Source organism: Emydura macquarii, unplaced genomic scaffold (genome assembly GCF_026122565.2).
Source record: "Emydura macquarii macquarii isolate MOO-44397 ecotype Brisbane River unplaced genomic scaffold, CSIRO-AGI_Emac_v2 contig_2636, whole genome shotgun sequence".
Taxonomy (NCBI): Eukaryota; Metazoa; Chordata; order Testudines; family Chelidae; genus Emydura; species Emydura macquarii.
In genome coordinates, this window is record NW_027132773.1 from 41,251,969 (window position 1) to 41,275,849 (window position 23,881).

At 43.5% G+C, this 23,881-nt stretch overlaps 1 protein-coding gene across 2 annotated transcripts in view; it reads right to left on the reverse strand.

Annotated features, from left to right (window-relative positions):
• The window catches only part of MAGI2 (membrane associated guanylate kinase, WW and PDZ domain containing 2), a 1,036,622-nt gene extending 1,017,635 nt beyond the window's left edge, over nucleotides 1-18,987 (reverse strand). For both annotated transcript variants that reach the window (XM_067564540.1, XM_067564538.1), the window contains exon 1: nucleotides 18,390-18,987. In XM_067564540.1, coding sequence (XP_067420641.1) covers nucleotides 18,390-18,690 — 301 coding nt within the window. In that variant the 5' untranslated portion in view covers nucleotides 18,691-18,987. The remainder of the gene's footprint in view (nucleotides 1-18,389) is intronic.
• Nucleotides 18,988-23,881: the final 4,894 nt, after the last annotated feature.

The following is a 23,881-nucleotide window of genomic DNA, read 5'->3' on the forward strand; positions in this document are numbered from 1 at the left end:
CATTCCCCTTTCCTACCTGAATTAGCTCTGCTCTCCTTCCTCACTTACATTTGCTGGCCAAGGCAGCTGCTTGTGTTTATAATAAATTATTTAAGATAATAGCTTAAAGACTTTTCTTAAAACCAGGTTCATCCAAAATTTTCTGCAACTTCACAAACATTACAAAGACAGTATTAAGTTACAGGCATTGCTTTTGGATGGCTCAAGGAAGTAAGAACAAAGTATGAATTTTCAGTTATATTTAATCTTCAAAACAAGCTATGAGGTCTCAATGCTAATACGCTGATGCAAGACATGCAAACAATCAACAACTACCTGCTACAGAAGCATAAAATAATCTGCACTACATTGAGTACTTGAGAATACTTGTACGAAGCTGCACTGAGCAGTTGATATCGGCACAGCAAAACAAAGCACGACTCAGCAGGATACATGAAATTATGCCTTTTCAACCAGTGAGGCATAAATCAGCATGGATGTGTAATTCGTGGCTGCCTTGCTTGATGTGTGTGAAACAGAAATGCCACGTTGTTGCAGGTGCTTTGCAGGCATATACAAGGCCTAGTCAACTGCTCAAAAAGCCAGACTTATGGTGTTTCAAAGGAACATCAGACTGCACACCACAAGAATAAAAAAATCCAGGTCTGGCTACCCCTGGGAATGGAGCACTCATAAGCAACTGTATGCCTCTACACAGTCATTATTAAAAAGGCTGTCCACAAAACCATGAGTAGCCTCAGAAGGGTTAGAGAGCATTTCTGGTGATAACAGGCACTTGCAGCTAGGCACTTGCAACTCTGCATGGGAACGCCACTGGGCTAATGCATGTTAAGTTACTTTGTGAGAGTCTGATCTTGAGAGGTACAGATCACCTGTAATGTACACTTTCTTCAGTGGAAGCTTAGGGTGCATAGCACCTCTCAGGACCAAGCCCTGTATTTGGAGCTGGGATTTACAGCAGAGATGAGGAGGAAGGCAGTGAAGCAGAAATCGTTTGTGTGACCAAGAGGAGTCAAGGTGGAAGGTTACCTTGGAAGAAGATTATTAAAAATATGAATGCTCTTCATCAAACTGACTATTCAGTTTTAGTGCAATAGGGATATTTGTTACTTACACAGAGCCAAAAAATGCACTTAGCGCTTTACAAGCAGATGAAAAGAAAGAGACCCTGCCCCAAAGAGCTTTCAAGCTACATTTTAGACACAATGCAACATGTGAGAGCAAACAGCTCTTTAGGTCTGCAGCATCTTAAAGCACCTGGGGAAAAAGAGATGAGAGGCAAGTTTGGCATGTGTAAAATAATCTATCGTCTTTTATAGAATTTTTTTTAGAAGGTTACTGTAAATTCACCAGACCTACATTTAACAATAAAAAATAAGAAAAGATTCTTGCATTGAAGGCTTGAGTGAAATGTTTTCCTTTTTTAAAAAATTTCATTTTGCAGTCCCTCAGCAAATGCCTTGTGTAAATCATATACTGCAAGTCCACACTCCCTACCTCTGGGCTGCGTTCAGGAGACAGCATTCTCTGTTGCTGATGGCCTATGAAAACTCTTGGGCTATGTAATCAGAGGATGTTCCTGTGTCTGAGTACACATCATCCCCTCAGCAGTGACCACACAGCACTGATTTAAGGAAAAACATGAACAAACATGTGCATAACCTTTTGACTCACAGCTATGCCACACACATTCTGTGACCCATCAGATCCCAGAAGGTAAACAGAACAAGATGGAGTCAGCTCTTGGTGGGAAGGTCTCCAAGCAGCAGTTAAGAGTAGGAAGGAGCTGGTGTTGATGATTGAGTAGATGGCGCTCTTCCCTCTGAGTCATGCTTAACCAGTGACCAGGAGTGTGGTATGGGGCACTGTACTGCTTTCAGACAAGATATAAAGCTATGATACTACTGTGCTCTTCACCGGAGCAGAGAGTCATAGCTTTGGTGCCCTAGCCAGACTCCATCTCAGGTAACTACTTCCTGCCTAGCTAAATTCCCCTGTAGTGTTGAGCGAACAAAGTATTATAATTTCCTGTACTAAACAGTCACGTAGTAGATCCCGGTGCATTTCTGCCAATGATTGAGAGCCCCATTGAAGTCAACGAGGTTGCATTCAGGTGCAGTGGTGTGCCCATGCACAACCAACTTCAGGAGGAGGATCTTAGTGTGTAAACTATGTAGCATGCTCTGAGTTAAAGGGCACTATGGAAATGTAAAGTCACCATTATCATTTGCTTGTCAAATGAAGATCTGTTCCATTGTAGTTTGCATCATGCATTGCACAGAATTGTGCCAGCATTGTGGAAAACACACTGAAAGCATCTCATAGAAAGGGGAGTTGATTGTTCTAGAAGAACGGATTCTTTGACAGGAGGAATATGCAAACAATTGATCTAGATATTCATTGTGATTGCAGAACCTTCACTGACCTTACGCACAAATGTTATGCACCCAACTAGATATTCCCCATGCAGAAGTAACTGCTGGGAAGCTCTCCTTCTTCCATCCCAGCCTCTCTAAAGGGCAGGAGACCCCCTGCTGCAGCCCTTAATGCTTGAGAGGAGGGGAGCCCCATTCCTCTTTCAGGTGTGAGGAGAGGTCCCCATGCCACTTTCTTTTTCTCTCTGAGGAGGATGGGCCTACTGCTGCCCACTCACATTTGGAGCAAGGTGGGGATGGGAGAGAATGGCCACAAGGATGGAGCCATGTCATGGTGTGCCTAAGGCTCCGGATTGTCTTAATGCTCATGGTGACAGATTGTAAAACTGATCATACTTCCAAAACAAATAGTTTTTTTTTTAAAAGTTACAGTACAGCGTGTCTCTCTTAGACCACTTCATTGCTCAGATAGAAGTTTAATACAACTATATACAGTAATGGGGTATGTGTTTCAATTATTCTTTCCACCAACACCAAAAACAAATACAAACTAAGAACATAAGAATGGCTGTACTGGGTCAGACCAATGGTCCATCTAGCCTAGTATCCTGTCTTCCAACAGTGACTGCAGCCAGATGTGTCAGAGGAATGAAACAGGGCAATTACCAAGTGATCCATCCCCGGCCATCCAGTCCCAGCTTCTGGCAGTTGGAGGTTAGGGACACTTAGAACATGTGGTTGCATCCCTGACCATCATGGCTAATAGCTATTGATGAACCTATCCTCCATGAACGTATCTAATATTTTTAATCCAGTTATATTTTTGGCCTTCACATCCCCTGGCAATGAGTTTGACAGGTGACTCTGCGTTGTGTGAAGAAGTACTTCTTTATGTCTATTTTAAAACTGCTCCCTATTCATTTCACTAGTGACCCCAAATTCTTGTGTCATGTAAAGGGGAAAAATAACACTTCCTTATTCACTTTCTCCAGACCATTTATGATTTTATAGACCTCTATCGTATGCCCCCCTTAGTCATCTCTTTTCTAAACTGAATAGTCCCAGTCTTTTTAATTTCTCCTGATATGGAAGCTTTTATATACCCCTAATAATTTTTGTTGTCCTTCTCAGTACTTCTTCCAATTCTAGATATCTTTTTTGAGATTAAACTACTCATTTATATTACTCTGAACTCCCACATTTCACTATTTACAATATATTTCTACAATGCAATTTATTTTGAGAGAACAAATTCTTTGGCACACTTTCATCTGTACAAGTCTCTGCATGCTGGCCTGCTTTGTTACTGATAAAGCTTTTGGTTTACAAGAAAAGTAAATTGTACCTGGGATTTGTCACTGAATGGAAATGATTAAAATTAAGCACCTATAAAAATCTTTTACTCTGGCAGCCAGCAGGATTCCTGGTGACCAATGCACAACACAGTCTTTTCTTTAGAGATTTAAGACCCAGTGTGCTGCCTGTCAACTCTGTGTTCTTAGGGAACCAGGGCACAAACCCTCTACTATCTATTCACCTGAAACCCTCCCCTCCAGCCTCTGCTTGAACCAGAACCGATCAGAGACAGACTTACTGAAAGCAATGAAAAGGCAGTGGGAGACACACCTAAACCCCTCCAGACAAGGGTGACAGGATTAAGGCAACTCCCCTAGCCTCATCTACATCGAAGATGTGAGAAGGAGACAACTCCATTAGCACACCAAATGGAAAATAGCCTCATTTGCATTAAAGATGGAACAAGAAAACATTGCTAATAGCATACCGAATGGAGAACCAAGCTCCAAGGCAGGAACCTCACTGAACTCTGGGATCAGCAAAGCAGGGCATAATGGGAGATCTCTGCTCCAGATGTTAATGAACCCACACCTGCACAGACCCAGCTCAGCAGTTATCAGACCAGTTCTAGTCATAGATCTTTTATTGACATCCAAAACACTGAATCTGCCTGATTGCATTGTGAGCTCCCTGGAGGGACACTGCCTATAGCCAGGAATGATCAGTCCAGTTTAAGCAAAATATTTATTGTTTATTGTCCAGTTTAAGCAAAATAACTCTGGTATACTACTTGAGTCATCATTTACCCATAAACAAATCTAGTGTTCTCCCTGGAACCATTGTTTCTTCCCTACAAAAACCCCTACCCAAGTTCAAAACTCTGTTCTGATGCCTGGATCCAAAAGCTGCATCAGTTCCACTGGGATTTACTTTGCCTTTCCCAGGCTGATAGTGTTGGGGGCTCTGCATGTCCAAGCACCGGACCCTAGGCTGAACAGTCTGTCTCCTGGAAATCTTTGACCGGTTCAGGCTGCGTTGAGTGGTGAGACCCCAACACACGTACTCTCACTCTCTCTTTTCTCTGATTAAGCCCACTTTTTACCCTCAGACCTAATTTGCTCTCTCACTCTTAGTCCAGATATAACTTTCTAAACCTGACTTTGTAATCAAGCTTGGGCTAAATTTCCCCAATACAACATTACACAATTTCAATTGGGGTAACTGTTTGGTTGTTTTTCTCTCCTTGTATGGCTATTACTACGAGTACCATAAATTCTGTCTCCAAACTTCATTTACTCTTGAGTGTTCTTGGCTTCCCTATTTTGCTCTGCAACAACGCTTCTCTTACCTAAGCTAAAGATCCCTGTAGTGCCCAAAAATCCTGTGGGGTTTACTCATCAAGGGGGTTACTACCAGAACAACTGTAGAGTGAGAGTGGGGACAGCAACGTGCTAAACCTGTGGCATATAAAGGTGGCAGCTTGATAGTGCTGCTCTGCCACGCCTGTGGAGTCCAGGAGCATATAAGAGTGTCAGCTGAAAAGTGCTGTTTTGACTCAGCCTGCTCACAGATGCTTTGTTCATTTGTAAATATGGGTATTTATGAGACTGGGACTGGAGGAACCCAGCCCTGGGAAACTTAGGTCCTAACTTCCTCCTGGGAAGGAGCTTGCAGAAGGGAGAAGTAAAGCTCCATATGAAAACACAAGCAGTACATTACAACCCCCCTGCCCCGCCCCCCAGGAAAGTAACCCTAATAAATGAGCATACCCCAAGGTCACGGGCAAATCTGGTAACAAGTGTAACTTTCATTAAGTATATGTTTACTTCAATGGAGACGTGCCTGCTTAGAACAAAGGCTCAATTTGACCCTCTATCCTTAAATGACGAAGAAACAGTTGGAAGATGACACTAAATCCAAACCAGATTTACATTACTGGGAAGTACTGTCAAAAATATAATCTATAATAATTATGTTTATTTAGGGGAAGCAGCGTGTTCTAGTACAGAAGGAACTGGACTGGGAGTCAGGAGACCTGGTTCAACTCTTGGATGTGTCACTGACTTGCTGTGACAGTTTGGGCAAGTGACTTCACCTCGCCATGCCACTACATCTCCCATAATTTATTTAGACTGTAAACTCTTTGGGGGAGGCACTGTCTCTCATTGGGTGTTCATACAATGGTAGCACAATGGGACCCAATCTCAGCTGGGGTATACAGCCACTACCATAATACACTAAAAACATAGTGAATGCCCTCAAAGATGGCTTAATCTCTTTTCAAGAATAAAAAAAGATCACTAAACAATTGCATTGGAGAAGCATGATTCTAATCCTATGATAATTCACTTTTAGAGAGCTCCTTTCATCCCAGAAAGTTTGAGATGTTATACAAACTATACAATTATCTATGGCCAAAATGCACTTTTCTGTAGGGAAACAGCAATTTATTAACAGTTCTTAGAAACAATACATCAATTTATGTTAGGAAGAGAAGAAGAATACCATATAAGACTTCAGAAAGAATGACAGCAGGCAACATATAATTTCCTGGATTGAATTGTATTGGAATTCGCCGGGACACCAAGATTAACAAACTAAAGAAGTATCATGGAATCTTCAGTTACATTAACTTGTCTAGGTTTTTTAGACTATGGAAGCTGTTCAGATTTGTGCTGTAATGAGCACAGTATAAGTGCCTAGAGAGAGAGATGAAAAGACCTCTGTCTTAATATCTCATCTGCAATCAGCTTCCCCAGTGGCACATTCCTTAGCACCTTATTGGCAGTAACCATATAGAGACTTGGAAGGATTAGATTTTTATTGGTAAATGTTGGCAAATATCAATTTCACAGTAAACACAGAAATCATTAATGGAAATATTTTTTCATAAATAAAATTTTACAGATAGACAAAGTAAGAGAAATGCTGCTTGAGAACTTATTAGAGTTTGATGTAAGGATATGTTGCTTGGCAAGCGTGCTTGTCCCATTTAGGGTGGGTAGGGGTCACTATAGATCTGTGGCTGTGTACCTCGACCCCTTGGCCTCACGGGGTGCACCTTAATTTAACGGCAAAAGTCAATGTGGCTGTTCTCTCTTGCAGGATTGTACGGCCTAATGGCCAGAGTCAATATGACTGCTCCTTCCCTCAAGGCGGTATGGCCGGATGGTAAGGGTCAATATGTTGGCCCCATTGTGCAGGATATGAAGGCCTAGCAGTCAGAGTCAGTAGGAGGCCTTGATTTGCAGGGCAGCAAGGCTTAACAGTCAGAGTCAATAAAGCTTCCTGTCAGGGAAGCACAGTCTAGTAGCCAGAGTCAATCAGGTCGTCAATCTCAGTGGGATAATATGGTCTATTGTCATGTTGGGGCAGTGGGGTGCCACCTAGGGATGTGCGACACCTGAGGTGGGGGGGTTCAGGCCCTCTCTGCTCCTCTGAGCCCCAGCACAAGGCCCTGGCAGTGACCGGGGTATTTGCCACCAAGTCAGCAGGGATCTTTCCAGAACCTGCTGACCAGTACCTTCACTCTGGGGTTGGAGTTTGCAGCAGCTTCCAAGAGAGAGATGGCAGTCTGCATCCTCCCTCTTCAGCAGGGAGACCTAGCAGAGCTGCTTAGCTCCCTCTTATACCCAGTCTCCATCTGAAGCATGCCCAATAGGGTTGAGGGGGCTTGGCCTCCACAGTCCACAGGGTAGAGTTAACCCTTAGAGCAGTGTTTCTCAACAACTGGTCCATGGACTGGCACTGGTCCCCGAGATCTCCCTGACACAGCACAGGAAGCCTGAGATCTCCCTGACACAGCATAGGAAGCCGGTCCCTGGTACCAAAGAGGTTGAGAAACACTGCCTTAGAGAACCAGTGCGGGGCAAGCGTGTTCTGTCATAGGGTATTTACTCTGATATTTTGACATGGGATGTTCCCCCGTCCACTAATTTCCCACAACTGTGAAAATTTAAATTGATAAACATTGAAAAAACCCTTAAAACAAACATTAATATTATCTGTCAAAATTATAAAAAAATAAAAATGAAATTCTGTAAATCCTACCCATATAAATTCAGAGGGAAGAATGCCACTCCCTAATCACCAACACCAATTTCTGCAGCAACCTGGTTTTTTTGAAGTCTTCAACTGACCAAGCAGAGCCCTACTTGGCCTATGAGATCTCATTGAAGAACAGCACAAGCTGCTGCTGCTTTGCTCACAGGCAGGAGCTATTGCACTTTGTTTCCTCAGACTTTTACATTAATGCACATTAATGTTACTACCACAGAAAAACAGCTACAATGCTTCATAAAGTAAAGGCTGGATTTACTGGACAAAACTCCAATATTTCTAGTAGATACTTAAAGGAAGCATTTAAAAAAATCTGTGTTCAATTGCTCTGAATTAACTACAGTTATTGCAGTATCTTACTGCCACATTTACAAAAATTCAGTGTAAACACAAATCCAGGAGACCTTACTGAAATCTTAATGAAAAAAAAAAAAAAAAATCTTGATTTTCCTTTATTTTCCCAACAAAGCCTCCAGGACTGCATTGCATACTTTCCCTGAAATCTTTTATGCCATTTTTACTGGAAGATGACTAAAACAGAGTGAGTGTTGAAACAGCTCTTTATACTGGCTTATCAGAAATTCCTAAAGTTCTTTTAAAAGAAGTTTACAAGGGGGGAATAATGGCTTTTCACAAGTAAATGAAGCAGAAAAACTATAGAGGAAAAACTGAACTGTTCAGGAAACGTACACACAATATATGTTACAGAGAAGGGTCCTTCCAACAGGTTGCAATTATACTAGCAATATTCATAGTTCTAATTCACTACTGGGGCAACTCCACCATAGGTAGTGTGGTGGGGCAGCTCGTTCAGCCCTCTCATGGGTACTGTGCCCTCTTCGGCTACAATGTGCCTGGGTGGGAGCAGGGGAGGCCCAGTCCCACCCTCTGCCCCAGGCCCCGACCCAGGGAGCCTGTGTGGAGTAGTCTTCAAACTGCCCAATCTGTGACTTACTCCCTTCCCTGGGTCACCTGTCTTTGGCCCCACTGCTCACAGACTGTTTCCTGGAACTGGATGGGGAGGAGGTCTCCCTCAGGCCTATACCTAGGGTCCCTGGCTGTAGCCAGACAGGTACCCCCTCTTGTCTCTGGTACCTTTGGGGTTGTAGTGGTTGCTCCAAGTCCTGTAACAGCACTCCCCTCTGCCTCTGCCTCTGCCTCTGCCTCTGCTCCTAACTCCCTTCCAGCTGCCCCCAGCTGCCTGACAGGGAGGCTTTTAACTGCTGGGGCAAGCTCCTTGATTGGCCTCAGCTGGCCTAATTGCCCTGGAGTAGCCCCAGCTGGATCATCCAGGGAACAGGGATTTGTTCATTCTGGGGCTAATATAGACCCCCCTCTACTACTCTCCTGTAGCCATCAGGTCTGGCTCTGTCACAGTAGCTAGGGTGGAAGCTTAATGTAGCTAGGACTTAGGCATTTTTGCCTTTAGCTTCTAACCCTACTGCCCAAATTCTGTTTATACTACTGCTTCCACCAGTAGACCCACACCAGTAGTAAAGTTTTAAAGCTTGTTAGTATAGACCAGGCTAACATGATACAAAATGTTCCCAGATAAAAATGTTGTATTAAAAAATTGTGTAATGGCTTAATCCCAATTTTTTATTATATGTGTTGCCTTAGCAGCTAGAGGCCCCATATAAGAGTCGTTACACTAACTGGTGTAATAAAAACAGTAGTCCCTGCCCCAAAGAGCTTTCAATCTTAGCACATGATCAGAGACAACAAGTGCATACAACAAACATGGTTGGAGGGAAGAAGGACAAAGTAACAGTAAAACAATCATGGTTAACATAAAAGAATGGTTAACAGTCATAGCACACAAACTATCTACGCACTGTCCACTTTATTGTCAGTGTCAAGACAGAGGTGAGTTTTGAGGCAGGATCTGAAAGAGGATAATGTTGTAGCATTGCATATAATTACTTGGATAATTACACTCAACCTAACCAAAATCCCCTGATAGTTTAAGTGGATAAGGTGTTCTTCACTTCCTATCCTAATCTGTTGTGTAGTACCTCTGTGAGCTGTTAAACAGCTGTTGTGTGTTTCAGTCCAGCAAAGCTACACTTAAATGATGTTCAGTGATAGGTGTTATTTTAATTTGTTAAGTTTGTAACATACTTCCACAATTCTCTGAGACAAAATATACTGCTAGATAGTCCTATAAAAAATACAATGACAAAGGATAAACTATAAAGAGCCTGATTGTCTTCACACTTAGGCATCATTTTGGTAATGTAAAGGGGCCTTAAAGTGGGTATGAATTACATTTACAGTGACCAAGGCCTGGTCTACACTAGAAAATTAGGTCAGCTTTACCCTGTTCAGGGATGTGAAAAATCCACACCCCTGAGCGGCGTAGTTAAGCTGACCTAACCTACAATGGGGACAGCATTACTTCAATGAAAGAATTCTTCCATCGACCTAGCTACTGTCACTTGGGGAGATGGATTACCTATGCTGAGGAGAGAATCCCTCCCATCAGCAGGAGCAGTGTCTACACTAAAGGTGCAGCTGTGCTGCTGTGGCATTTCAAGTGTAGACAAGCCCTTAGTGTGAATAAGAAGAATCTGCAATAACATACTTGATCCTCTGGTGGTGTATATGGTCATAGTTCCACAGAATTGAAAAGACCCATGCCAACCAACATCAGCTAATGAACTGGCCCAGTGAGTGTATGTTTCAGACAAAACTTTCATATACTTTAATACTATAATGCTAAGTACAGCGTACCTCTTCAGCTGTTGATCTGACTGTAAAAAAGGAGCTCAACTTCTACACTGCAGAAACCTACATGTGGTGAAAAAGGGGCCCCACATTTTTTCCTTTGGTTCCTTCCCTGCTTTTGTAGACAGAAGCTAGATGTGCTTTATAAAATTGGGCCCAGGAGCGGATATCTCTTATCTGAAACAAGGAAATATGCAGATTAATTCATTTAGGAAATCCATTTTCTAACTGATTGCCAGAACTGTAAAAAAAATGTTTCCTAAAACTTCGCCACATTCTACAAAGCTGCAGTGATTTTCTTTTTGTAGAAAATGCACAAATGCATATAATTTACTGAGTAATACTCTGAGATTTAGTTCAATCAATGCAATTAGGTGCTCAGATATAAATGAGTGTGATAAATAAAAGGCAATTGGCACTGTTTTCTATATATTAGATACACTGGGCCTGAATTTCCACTCTGTAACATCAGTTTTATACCAGTTTGACTCCACTGACTTTAACATAAAGTTACACAGGTTTTTGCTGGTATAACAAAGTGGATAATCTGGCTCATTACATGCCTGTTGTGATTTTTCTACTTGTCCTATTAATAACAGCAAATCTACTATGGTTGCTAATGGCAACTTCAAAAGCAACTTCTAGTTTTTCTCTTTTGTCCTCAAGCTGCTCTAGTTCTCTATTTTGGAGCTTTATTCCAAAAAGGAAAAGTGACTAGCTAGGAGTCCATGCTGAGCCAGAGAGATATCCATTTAAAAATTCTTCCCTGGATCATTGATTGTCAGTCAGTTGGGAAAAACCCTACCCCCATATTATGACTTCAGTGCATGTTTCCTCTGAGTCCATTTTTCACAGGACAGTCTGTCTTGGTAAAGATATAGGACAAATACCTTGGCCCCTTAAGAACAAAATTCTCATCAGCAGCTGGAACTGACGATGAGGAAGTAATCTTCTTGGGTGGTGAATATGACCAGCATAATTTAAATCCCACTGACTCCCTAATTTTGAGGATTTAAGAGAGATCTAATTAGTGCACAATTCTCATGCTGGCCCTCTGCACAGAGATGGGATCTCCCCCAGTGTTATAGCCACAAAGCCTGCTTGGATCTGATAATCCCTGAGATATCTGAAATAAATAAACTGGTGTCAGCATAATGGGACAGTCTTTCTGTTTTTGTTCTCCTGGGATTTTGTTGAGACTTTCTCTCACTGTTGAGGTCTGAAAAATCTACCTCACAGTAAGAGAGGTCCATCTATTTAGTTTATTCCATAGAAAGTGAAAATGTGACTAGATCATGGTCTGCAAGTAACTACATGGGGAAGAGATTTCTGGTAGTAGATGATGCTTTAATCTATCAGAAAAAGGCAGAACAAGATCCTGTGTCTGGATGCTGAAGTTAAACAAATTCACATTAGAAAGAAGGTGCACAGTTTTAAAAGTGTAGTAAACCGTTAGAACAATTTACCCAGGGATGTGGTGAATTCTCCTTCAATGAAGTCTTTCAGTCAAAACTGGATATCTTTCTCAAAGCTTATACAGAAGAAATGGCCTTGCTGAAAAAATTCCTGGGTGGGGCTCACAGGCCTGTGTCATGCAGGTCATCAAACTAGATGATCAGAATGATCCTTTCTGGTCTTTAAAATCTATCACTCTGTGACTTTACTCTTCTCCTTTTCTACTCTCTCTTATTTCCTTTCCCACTGTGTTCACTCAGGGTGGAAATAATCAGAGAACTCTGAAACATCATGCAGAAATATCTGAGGTCAACTAGAATGAAAGTAAAACTACAACTCATGTACTAGTAACCACAATCAACAAAAATGAATGAGAGAGGACGTTGGAGTGCTACTTTGGAAGCAACACACTTTTTCATATACCTGTTGTCTGGATCCAAACAATCTGTATGTTGTACTAAGTTATATTTCAGAAATAATGCTTTGTGATGCATTTGTGCATTGTTTAAAGTAAAGACATGGCAGATTTATATAAACAACAGCCTTATGTCAAATAAGCTTCTAGTGAAGATTCCAAATTATGGATATGAGGTTACTGAACTCAAGGTTTAGATATTTCAACCAATACTAGGAGTTTGTCAGCCAATACTAGGAAGCTAATTTCATGAAGAAATTAATAACAATGAGAAAAGTACTATTTGAAAGACAATCAGCTTATAAAGGGAGTTTTGTCTGGTTAGGGACTGCCAGAGAAGACCCTTTTTTGGTAAAAAGCCATTCGTTCTTCTCCTTCTCTTCTGCGTTTACCAGCTGTTGCATGCTATCCTTGCAACATTTCAATTGCGGTCGCTTCTATGCATTGCGAGGCAGTTGTACGAATGGTATGTGATACAATTATACTGTATTATTAGATAGACTGGAGTGACTTAACGGAAAACTGATAGTTACTGAAATGCTTGAGCTGGAGAGACTGTAACACTGGAGATATAAGACCAAATTCTTATTGAGTGAAACTCTGTTAAAGTCTGCAGAGTTGCACTAGAGATGAATTTGGCCCAAACAGACAAACTATTTTGAAAAGAAAGGGGTGCTCCATCTTTCACATGAAGGTAATAAGAACAGAAGTATGGTCTGGTGGCTATGGTTCTAATTTGGGATTTAGAAGACGGGTTCTGTTCCTTGTTCTGACACAGATTTCCTGTGTGACCTTGGGCAAGTCACTTAAAGCCAGAATTTTAAAATATATTTAGGCACCTTAAGATGTAAATTGATGCTTAGTGGGATTTTCGAAATTACCTAGGTCCCTAACTGCCCCTGAAATCAATGAAAATCCCATGATGCACCTATCTGCATCTTGAGCATCTAAATACCTTTAAAATATGGTCTTTAGACTCTCCGTGCTTCAGTTCCTCAACTGTTAAATGGAATAACAGCACTTCCCTATCCCACAGAGATGTTTTGAGGATAACAAAGATTTTGAGGTGCTCAGATACTACAGTACCTTAGACAGATAGAACACATCAAACCCTTTCTAGAGACACTCCTAAATTGGAAGGGGAGCTCATAAACAAACTAAGTTTTGAGAATACTTTCTGGAAGCAGTATAACATTTCTACTCTCTGAACATACAGCCAACAACTCCCAGAGCAGGTCTACACTACCACTTAAGTCGATCTAATTTACGTTGCTCAGAGGTGTGAAAGAGACCCCCCCCGAGCAATGCAAGTTACAACGAACTACGCACTGTCCACACCAGTGCTACGTCGGCAGGAGACGGCTCTCCCATCAACATAGCTTCCAACTCTCGGGAGCCTTCGAACTAAGATGAAGGTCCCACAGATACACACATGTGAGAAAGGATCTCCATACGTAGAGTCTGATTCTCTTCTCACTTACACCTGTTTTACATCAATATAACTCCAATAAAATCAATGATATTACCTCTCTCCCCCTGGTTTACAGAAGTGAGATGAGACTCAGGTCCATATAGCTAAACAAGAATTTTTGCCAGGTCTTCATGTCAGCAATGTTATCCTGAGTGAAGTACACAGGGAAACAGAGATTAAGTTCTGCAATTATTCTCCACTTGCGGTAAGTGAGAAGTGGAATGAAAGAGAGATTTTTTCCCCCCAAGCACTAAGTACAAAGAGGAGAAACAGCCAATCCCCAAATCAATGCTCTAAGGTCACCGTCAGTAAAAACAGAATTCCCCTGCTCCTTATTAGAGTGATACCCATCCCTCATTTTTCATCAGTTCATACCAACATGAGGAAGGAAAGAACAAGAACCTCATTTGTCTGCTTCTCCCACAACCACCCCTATTCTTCCTTCCACACCACACCCTATATCCCTTCTGGACTACAAAGCCACTACCCTCTCCTCTTTTAAGTCCCTCCTAAAGCCCTACTTTCTCCATGATGCATGCAAGAAACTAGCTGACTAAGTAATATACTTTTTAATCTCATGAAGGCACTCCTCATCTCTACAAAGTGGGAGCGAGAGGCTCAATGACTCTGGACTTGAAGCTGAGAATTGATGCCTCTTTGACAGCTACTGATATAATAGAGATGGAAGTGCATCACTCTGCTTAAGAATAGCACAGGAGCATTTCCAAAAAAATTCACATGTGAAAACTGCCAAGTTTGAAATTAATGGCAATATTTCCTCATCTGTGGGCTCACTAGTATTCTTCCAGGCATCAAAATGACTCTGGAATAGAAGTTCATAATGCGTGACAATTACAATTTGACTTGATTAACAATTTCACTGCATTTTAACATTCTTCCATTGATATAATAACTTCTTAAAAATCTATTGGACATGAGGGGTGAAATCGTATTTCTACTCAAGCCAATGGAAGTTTTGCTATTGACTTTAATTTACCCAGGATTTCACTCAGTATGTTTTTAACAGAGTCATCATGGTTCTACCAACAAGATCATAATGGAGGACTTGCACAATAAATAGCAAATAGTCTCCAGCAAATACTTACTCTGTGGATTATTATTAATAGGATAAACCATAATGGTTGCTATCACACTAAAATTCTTGAGTTTATCTTCACTGCACAAAGCCTGTGCAGCAATTCTGTCTATTAAATTCCTTATGGATTGTGAGCCACACCTCCATGTTCAACCTAAGGTCATGTCACACGACAGCTAACTAGTTTCCCATGATGTTTGCCCCTCCTAATGATAGGTAGCAACTCTGCATTAAAAGGATCTGCTTTTCTAAAGGAAATACTTGAGGGCTGGTGCTTTGGACTTTAAAAAATATTTAGCCTTATAATGGGATAAAAAAATTGAAACTTTTTTACCATTTCAAAACTGCATGTGTTTAAGTAACCAACCATAAAATAAATAATCACAAATCAGTAAAGCAGTTTTGCCTTCTGTAATTCTGAAACAGTTACGCTAATTCCTGTAAAACTGAATTAGTCATACATAAATTTCATCCAACAATGAATTTTGATTACTGAGTTATAAAAACTTTCAAACAAACAGAAGTGCTCAAAGACCCATTAATATCATATTATAAATAGCAATGTTCAACCTGCATATTTCTCACTGTGATTTCACTCTAAGACAGCACTTACTCAGAAAGAGAAGCCAGAGTCACATGGTCCATTCAAGGTCACGCTATTTTAATTAACTGTGTGCAATGAAAAATTTACAGAGATATCATTGATAAATTATGCAGAAATGATAATAGTCTCATTAACCTTATTCCAGCACACTAAAGGTGTTTTATAATTAAAAAGAGAACAAAATTACAAAAATATATAAAGAATTTTATTGCCCATCTTTCTCACTCACACTGTTGGACAACACTCTTGGGAAATGTAATTTGGGGCAAAAAACTTAATATATAATGTCAGTGTTCTTCAGCCAAGGAGTACTGAGACTAGGTACTAGATTACACTGTGCAAGGATGCAGTTGGCAAAATATAAACAAGAATGGCCTTCTTAATAGAGAAGCTATGTCTTGTAAGCTTCTTCCTTTGCAGGAGTCCCCTGGTAAACAGTATAGACTAGCATAAAACCGAGAATTGCTTTGGAGACGTAATTCCAGCTGGCAAGTTCCTTTCTGTCCAAGGACATGGGCAGATGGATGGAACTTGAAGGCACATAGCTAGGTTGTCTGGTCAGTGTGTTGGGGAGCCTGTCCAAAACTGTAGTGTATGACTGGACTGCAGTGAAAGTCCTAATAAATGTAATGTGTATGGAACCTGGAACTCAGCCTTCTGCATCTCATTCAAGGAACTGCAGGTAATAAATAGACTGGAGTCCTGAATAATGTCCCTGACCCATGTCTTGAGAGACATTTTTAATAATGGCACACACTGTAATGAATCACTAAAAACTACTTCTATTCGGAAAAAAAAAAGTTTGAAAAATGGTGAGGAGGTGGAACACAGACAATGTTTTATGTACTATAGCAATGCATTAACTGAAAACAACCTAAAACTAAAGTTTATTGCAGAGAACTACTTAAAGCTTTTCTGTAAAGGAAAAAAGAGGTAATAATTGAAATCAGATAATAAAGACACATTTACTCATCCCTCTGCCTTTTGGATATTTAAACTCAATGGAAAGTGCTACTCCCTTTCTGAAATTGCTACAAACCAGTCAAGGTAAGATCAAATCACCGTAAAGTTATTTAGAAGCTGAAACAACACAGCAGATTTCCTGGACTCAGAACCCAAAGCTGACCCAGTATAACAAGGTAGAATTGATTCACTCTTTTCCCTTTCTCATCTTTACTTATTGCATCAACCATTATGTCTCCTTGCCTTTTCTGTCCTTTCAAGATATGACCTACAATACTCTGCTGTATTCTACACTTATCTATGCGCCAGCTTAATGTACCAATGTACAAATCCCAAGTCATGTCAGTTGTTTTTAGATGTGACCTCAGTGTAAGCAACTGAATACACAGTAGTGCTCTTGTAGAGCCTGACTCAAAATCAAAGAGAGTCTTTCCACTGTTTTCAGAAAGCTTTGGATCAAGTCAATAATGTTTTTCAAGCATTTGAAAACTTCATAAAAGCCATTGTAAATAATGGGTCACCCATTAAAATGAAGTTCAACTACAAAATGATATCAAGAAAGTGTCTGGGGCAGTTGATGGAGCTGTCCATTACGCCTCCCAATCTGGGCCAAGGTTGCTCATTTTGGACATACAATGCTGGTATCAAACATATTTCCACTGCAGTATGAACTTGGATTCCTATGGCTGCACCTGAAATGCCTTAGTTTAAAAACACACACACACAACCACTGCATCATCATCAAGACACCACTTATAAACTCTGTTCTCACTGAAGCTTACAGCTGCTATGCTCCACAAATGCTTCTCTGAGTGGCAGAAACCTTTGTTCCAAACCTTCTGTTAACATTCCCTACAAGTCAATTTAGTTGAAAGGAAAAAAAAAAGGTTACACAGAAAATCCAGTATCTTTAATACTATTCACTTTCCTGGAATACTATTAAACCACTCCAGCACTTTTACATAAAAAAGGAAAAACAGATAACTGGTTAAAGTTTATGGTTCTGTCCTTAAACTTCCCTCCTGCCCTGCCAGCTAGTACCCTTTCCCCTCTGGTATTAGGATGTGAAATCCCCGCTCCCTAGGATCAGGAGATTGTTTTTATCAGGGATAAAATGAATGGCTTTTCCTACAATGATAATTAAGAGAAGCCAAACGAAAGCCTCCCTAAGGTGTCAGGGACCTGACAAGCAACAGCAAGTCACTGCCCAGTGCCTCCAGGGGAACTCGCCCAGTGATAAGCAGTGCTAGGGGGGACCCAGCTCCAAAACCCAGCCTCCAGGCCACTTTTTCTATACTGTATATTAAAGAACCAGAGTTCTACACTGTAGGACCGACCAAAAGCCATTAGAAAGCCCTATTGCTCCCGCCTGGTTACTCAGCACAGGCTGGTGGTGGGTTAGTCGATGCCGATGCACCCAGCCGCAATCATTCCTTAGCGCCTGTCACAATGTTTGGCTCCTCTCCTCCCGCTCAGGGGCACTGCTCCGTGGGTGTCAGAGGCGCTGCTCGCCTTCCACGGGATCCCCTAGGCCCCCCTAAGGACGCTGCTTCCCCGGCCCCGGCTCTGTCGGCACCCCAGCGTGTGCCTGCCTGTGCGCCCCAGCCCTGCCCGCCCAAAGTTTCCTCGCCTCCTGCCCCCTCGCAAACGCGACTGGCTGTCACTGACGCACATTTAATTCCTCCGTGCACACGCGGCGCCTGTGCCCCTCGCATCCTCCCCCGGGGGCAGGTGCTGGACCCTGCCCAGAGAGGGGAAAGCCAAACTGCAAGAACAAAGTTGCACGCCGCCGCCGCCGCAGCGGGGGTCTGCCGCACGCACCCCGTCCCCCCCGCCCCAGGCGCTCTCCGCCCTGCACCCCCTTTCCGCCACCGCCCCCTCTTGCCCCGCAGCAGGGACTGGGAGTCGGCAGCCGGCCCGGCCCTTACCTTGCTTGACACACTTGAGCCGGATGGGGTCCTTGCAGTGCTTGATCACGGCCAGCACATCCCTGATGGTGAGCCCGGCCACGGGGGTCTCGTTCACCTCCAGCAGCAGCTCCTCCGGCACCAACTTGCTGCCGCTCTCATAGGCCACCTTGCCGGGCTTCACCTCCCCCAGGTACGGGAACTGCCCGTTCTCGGCTCCCCCTTTCAGCTCGAAGCCCAGCTGCCCCTCCTGGTTCCTGCCTAGGACAATCTCGTGGACTCTGCTCGTCCAGTGGCTTTTCTTCTTCAAGCCCTTGGACATTGCAGTGGGGATGGGCTGGCTGGCTGCGGCTCCCTGGCGTGCTGGGTGCTGTTCTTTAGCCTGGCTCCTTCGGGGGGGCTGGGGCAGGGGGCTCCCGAGGCTCCCGGCCGGCGGAATGGCACCGCAGGGTGCCGGTGGCGAGGAGGATGGAGAGGTGGGGAGTGGGGGGGTGACTCTGCCCCGTCTGCCTGTCTGTCTGTCTGGGTGTTTTTAGCTGATATCCATGGCAGCTGCGGCAGCCGGGACCCTGTGAGTGAGTGTGAGTGTGTGTGTGTGTGTGTGTGCACAGCACTAGTTGTACAGTAACTGGCAGCGGGGAGGGAGGTAGGGATGGAGACGGCCCGGGGAGGAGGAGCAGGAGCAGGGCTGGAGGAGGAGGGGGTGTCAGATCACGCTCGCCTCCAGCCTGACCCGGTAGTGAAGACCGAGAGAGAGGCTGGCTGGCACGGCGGGGAGAAGGCGGAGAGCAGCCCGGGCTGGGTGGGGTGGGAAGGGAGGCCCAGGGTGGGAGTTGCAGCCTTTACCCCCCCGCCCAGGCCTGGCGCCCGGCCGAGCCCGGGCTTGGGAAGGGAGAGCGCCCCAGGCGGGCGGCCGGGGGAAAGGCTCCTCACCCTGGCAGCAGGCCCTGGAGCAGCCGGGGGAGCTGGCGGTTGACAGCGGGGCTCCTCCCCTTCACAGCCCGGGAGGGATGGAGCGGGACGGGGCCGGCCAGGAATGGGCGCTGGGATCTCATCGCTGCAGCCGCGGGCAGTTCCCCTTCCCTACCAGACCTGCCCCCTCCGCGGCCCGGCCGCCCAGTGCAGCGCCTAGCCGGGGGCACCCACTTATCATCAACCGCCTCACCCTGCGCCCCCAACGCCTCCTGGCCTCGACCCACCGCCTGGCCGCACCCCTGACCCTATAGGGGCTGACCCCAGCCTCGAGGACCTGGGCACTGCAGCGCTGCTCCCTAGTGCCCAAATCACCCCCAGAGCCTCATTCCTCTGCAGGATCTGTCAGAATGAGTACATCACGACCCTAAGCAAAGACAGCCTCGGATCTGCCTAATCCCTCCACCTCCTTGTGCTTCATGCGTCCACCCCTCACTGCCCCTTGTTCACCAGGGCAAGGAATTTGGCCTCTCCTCAGGCCAAGCACCTGGCCTGTGTGTGATCTTGCAGGCCAGCTATAAACAACAACAATAATGAAAAGGAAGAAGTGGAGAAAATCCTCTCCTGCAGCCTGCCTTTACCCACACTTCTTTCTTGTTCTTTTGCTTGCCTCATCACCCCTTGATTCACCTTGGCTCAGTCTTTTAAAGCAGAGCATGGGAATGAGGTGGGGAGGCCAGGAAGGCCGACCTAGTGGTTAGGATGGTAGCATTTGAATTAGGCAGCCTTGGGTTCAACTCCCTGCTCTGCCTCAAGTTCCTGTGTGATGGGACAAGTCACTTAGGTCAAGATCCTCAAAGCTATTTGGGTGCCTGAATCAGTGGGAGTTATATATTATTGTGGGCCATATAAATCCATCTAAAATAGTTAATTGTCTGCTTTGAAGGATCAGTGGATGGGTTTGGAAGATCTAGTTATGAAATTGAACGTTCTTGGTTTGAGCAAGCTTCAAATGGTGGCAAGAAAAACCTGACAACTATGAATTTTGAGGCCCTGTCAATATGTTCAACCACAAATACTGTGAATGTACACAGAACCCTGGAGTGGCTCCAGGTTTAGTGGCCCGCAAACTTCCAGCTTATTGGGGAGTATTGCCCGAGGACAAGCTTTCTAAGGTTGGTTACCATGACTACAGAGGAAAGGGAGCTTCTTCTCTCCCCTCATCAAAGTTCAGGTGGACCATGCCTGGTGTAGAGAGTATAGGGGTGGACTGCAAGTTTGAGAAGAGTAAGGAGCATCAGCAGGGTAGGTGAATGAACACTTGGTGAACCCAGAAAGGTAGAGAACAGAAAGGGGAACCTGCACTCAATAATACCCACCTGCCCTCAACCATCAGGCTTCTTGGCACCAACTCTCTGAATCTCCAGGCTGCCCACTGCTCCCTGATTCCAAGCGTCCCAGCTATTCAATACCAGGCTACCCTTGCCCCAAACCCAGCTGACCCTAACTGCTTAATATCTGCTGCTCTAACACCCATTGCTCCACACTGCCCCAACACTCAGATTCACCTAACGTAGAATTTCCTGGCATGAAAAATTAAGGGATGGTATCCATCCCTGTGTTTTATAGACAAATATAGAAAAGTCTCACTTCCTAAAGAGATGGGTTTCCCTCCTAGGGGAAGACTGACCAAACGGGCAGGGAAAACCTCGCTACTGTGGCTGGAACATTGGTGGACGTAGCCCATCAAAGGCAAGGTGAATTGAGATCTCCTCCCACCTCATTTGCAGAGGTGTGTTATGTGCATGTGCAGAATGGAGGAGTGCAGAATATATGAATGCATGTGCATGAGAATTGGATGCAGAATGAATGACGGGTGGGGTGTAGGATGTGTGGAGGAAATGCCATTGCCTGTAGTTTAGAACTTGTACAATGTTTTTGAAATTTCAGTGAAAAATGGCACACGTTTTTCAGTGACATTTTTCACAAAAGTCTTTTGTTTTTTTGACAAACTATTGCAGTAGCATGTAGGTGCAAGTGAAATGGCTGCTTGTAGAAGGGAAGGATGGAATGACAAGTAAAGGACAAAGACCTTGATCTTGCAAGCTGTTTCATATGGATTTCAGTAGGATTATATGTGGGTGCAGGGATCCGCTCGCTTGGGGCAGCTTGTAGTATTCGGATCAAAGTAAGAAAAAGGAAAGAGATAAAAAAAAAGAAGCATAGAAAACTGAAAATGGAAACCTAAAATGACGGAGAAGAGCAGATAATGAGATGGGACTTGGAGCATGACTGATTAAAAGAGCACTAGAAGCTGAGGGCAGAAAATACTACAGCAATGGCCTGTATTTTCAGAGACTTCAGTGGGAGCTGCAGGTGCTCATATCCTGTGAAATCAGGCCATAAATGGGCTGGCACTGGGAGAAGGCAGTAAAAGGGACTCAGGGTGAATATTTTTTTCTCTTGCCCCACCACTATATTGCTTTCTAGTTGTGAAAAAAAGGGGAAGGGAGTAGATAGCTAAGAACAGGGAGTAGGGGGCCGGTCATCCTTTTGGTTAACCTTGAGCTTCCAAAATCCTTCTACACATACCTTTGATGAGGCTTCTGCCCTACAAAAAGTGTCCTCATTTTTTAATTTAAAAAAATACAGTCACCCTGTTTATATGGGGATTGAGCTTCTGATAATAAAGATTCAATTTATAAAATTCACCAAAACACACACGCAGCTCTGAGAGTTCCTAGGGCTCTGTCTTGCCACTTACTAGAAGTATCCCTGAAACAATAGCCTGTATGTGTTATTAATTTTATGAAATGCTTTGTAGGAGGTAGAGAAAGGGACTCCCCAGATTAATTTAGCCCTGTTCATCAGGATTATTTAAGGTTTCCAGAATTAGTTAAAATCAGGCTGACATTAACTGCAGAAAACTATTATGCTAAATATCCCAGCTGTTAAATGTCAGTCTATAGTTTCCATTTTAAAAGATATTGCTAGCAATATAGTAATTTGTAACAGGTACAGTAATTTAGATAATTGTATTTATTTGAGTTATCCTGCTAGATGGACAGTTGTAAAACAGGTAGGGTTTGTCTAGAACTGGTATCCCAGAATGGGGGTGGAGCGGGGTTGGGGTATAGGGTAATTGTATAAGCTTTGCTTTTGTGAGGGCCCCAGTAAGTGTTCTTTGGTCTACATGCAGAGAGCTCTTTCCACGTCTTGCTTTCCAGCAGTTATGTGTGTATGTAGGAAGGGAGGGTTGGGTCTAATGATGTGCAGGAGGAGAAGTAATTAACAATGTGTGGATTAGGGGACAAGTGGATGGGGACAAGTGAGGTGCATGTTGTCCCCCGACTGGACTTGTGAAGATCAGGGTTGAAGCATAATGAAGCCTGGGGATATTTTATCTTTCCACACCACTCATTGGCAGTGGGGACTCTCCCTTTAAGGCAGTTCTTGGAGAGTTGCATGCTGGGTAGCACAGCTTCAATGGAGTTGCACCATTAGAGAGGTAAGGATCAATTCCAGGGAAGCACAGTCAGTGTAGATAGAGGCCTCTCTGCAGGTGGCTTGGTCTCCCCCAGGGTTCAGTGGCCTTTTTTGTTACGGGGAAATCTTGGGTCCCTGACAGCTATTTGAAAGGTATCAACTGGGATATACTCACAGACACCTCCTTCCCATTAGGCCACACATGGGAGGAGGGTGATCAACTCCTGCAGCATTAACACAAGACTTTTTTACACTGGGGTTTTTGTGCAAATACAAGTAACAATACAGAATGAACCACATTCCCCAAGCAAGACACAATTGCAATTTATCATTCATTAGATTCTGACCCTATAACCAAAAACGTGTAATTTTACTCTTAGGAGTAAAGTTACGCACGTAAGTATATGCACTTTTATTAAATAAAAGTGAGCTTAACTATATGGGCTTGACAGCTGGACAATTACCTCCCTCCCCCATCTCAACACTAATTCAATAAAAGGTAACCACATTTCAAACTACTTTTCCAAATTTTGGGTCTTCTGATAGGTGACTTTCCCCCCATTAGTATTTCTCAAATGCTGACATATTATTGGCCTTCAGGATTATTATTATTGGCAAAATTTTGTTCTCTCTATATAGAAAGTGATGTATCTCTCTGCCAGAGGAAGGAATTCTTGATCAGCTCATACATGTTAAGATGTTAAATTTCCATTCTGCTGTGAAGGAGAGAGTTGTGATTAATGCACTGGACATGGACTAAGCAGATCTGGGCTCAATTCCCCGTTTTGCAACAGACTTCCTGACGTCTGTGGACAAAATGACTTAACTTCTCAGTTTCTCAGTTCTCCATCTGTAAAATGGGGATAATAACACTTCCTTCGTCCAAGGAAGCAACTCTCCAAGGCAGCACTTGACAATATGGGCCCTCTAGACAATACCTTAATAATAATGAAATCTTTGCCACTCACTTTCTGGCTTCAAATTCTGAGAATCTCTGCTACAGAAAACAATTTATCTAAAATGCTCTTTCCTCTAATCCCATACATTGTGGAGGTTCTGAAAGGATGGGACTCATTCAGATTGTTTTTTATATTTTTATATTATTTAATGGTTTA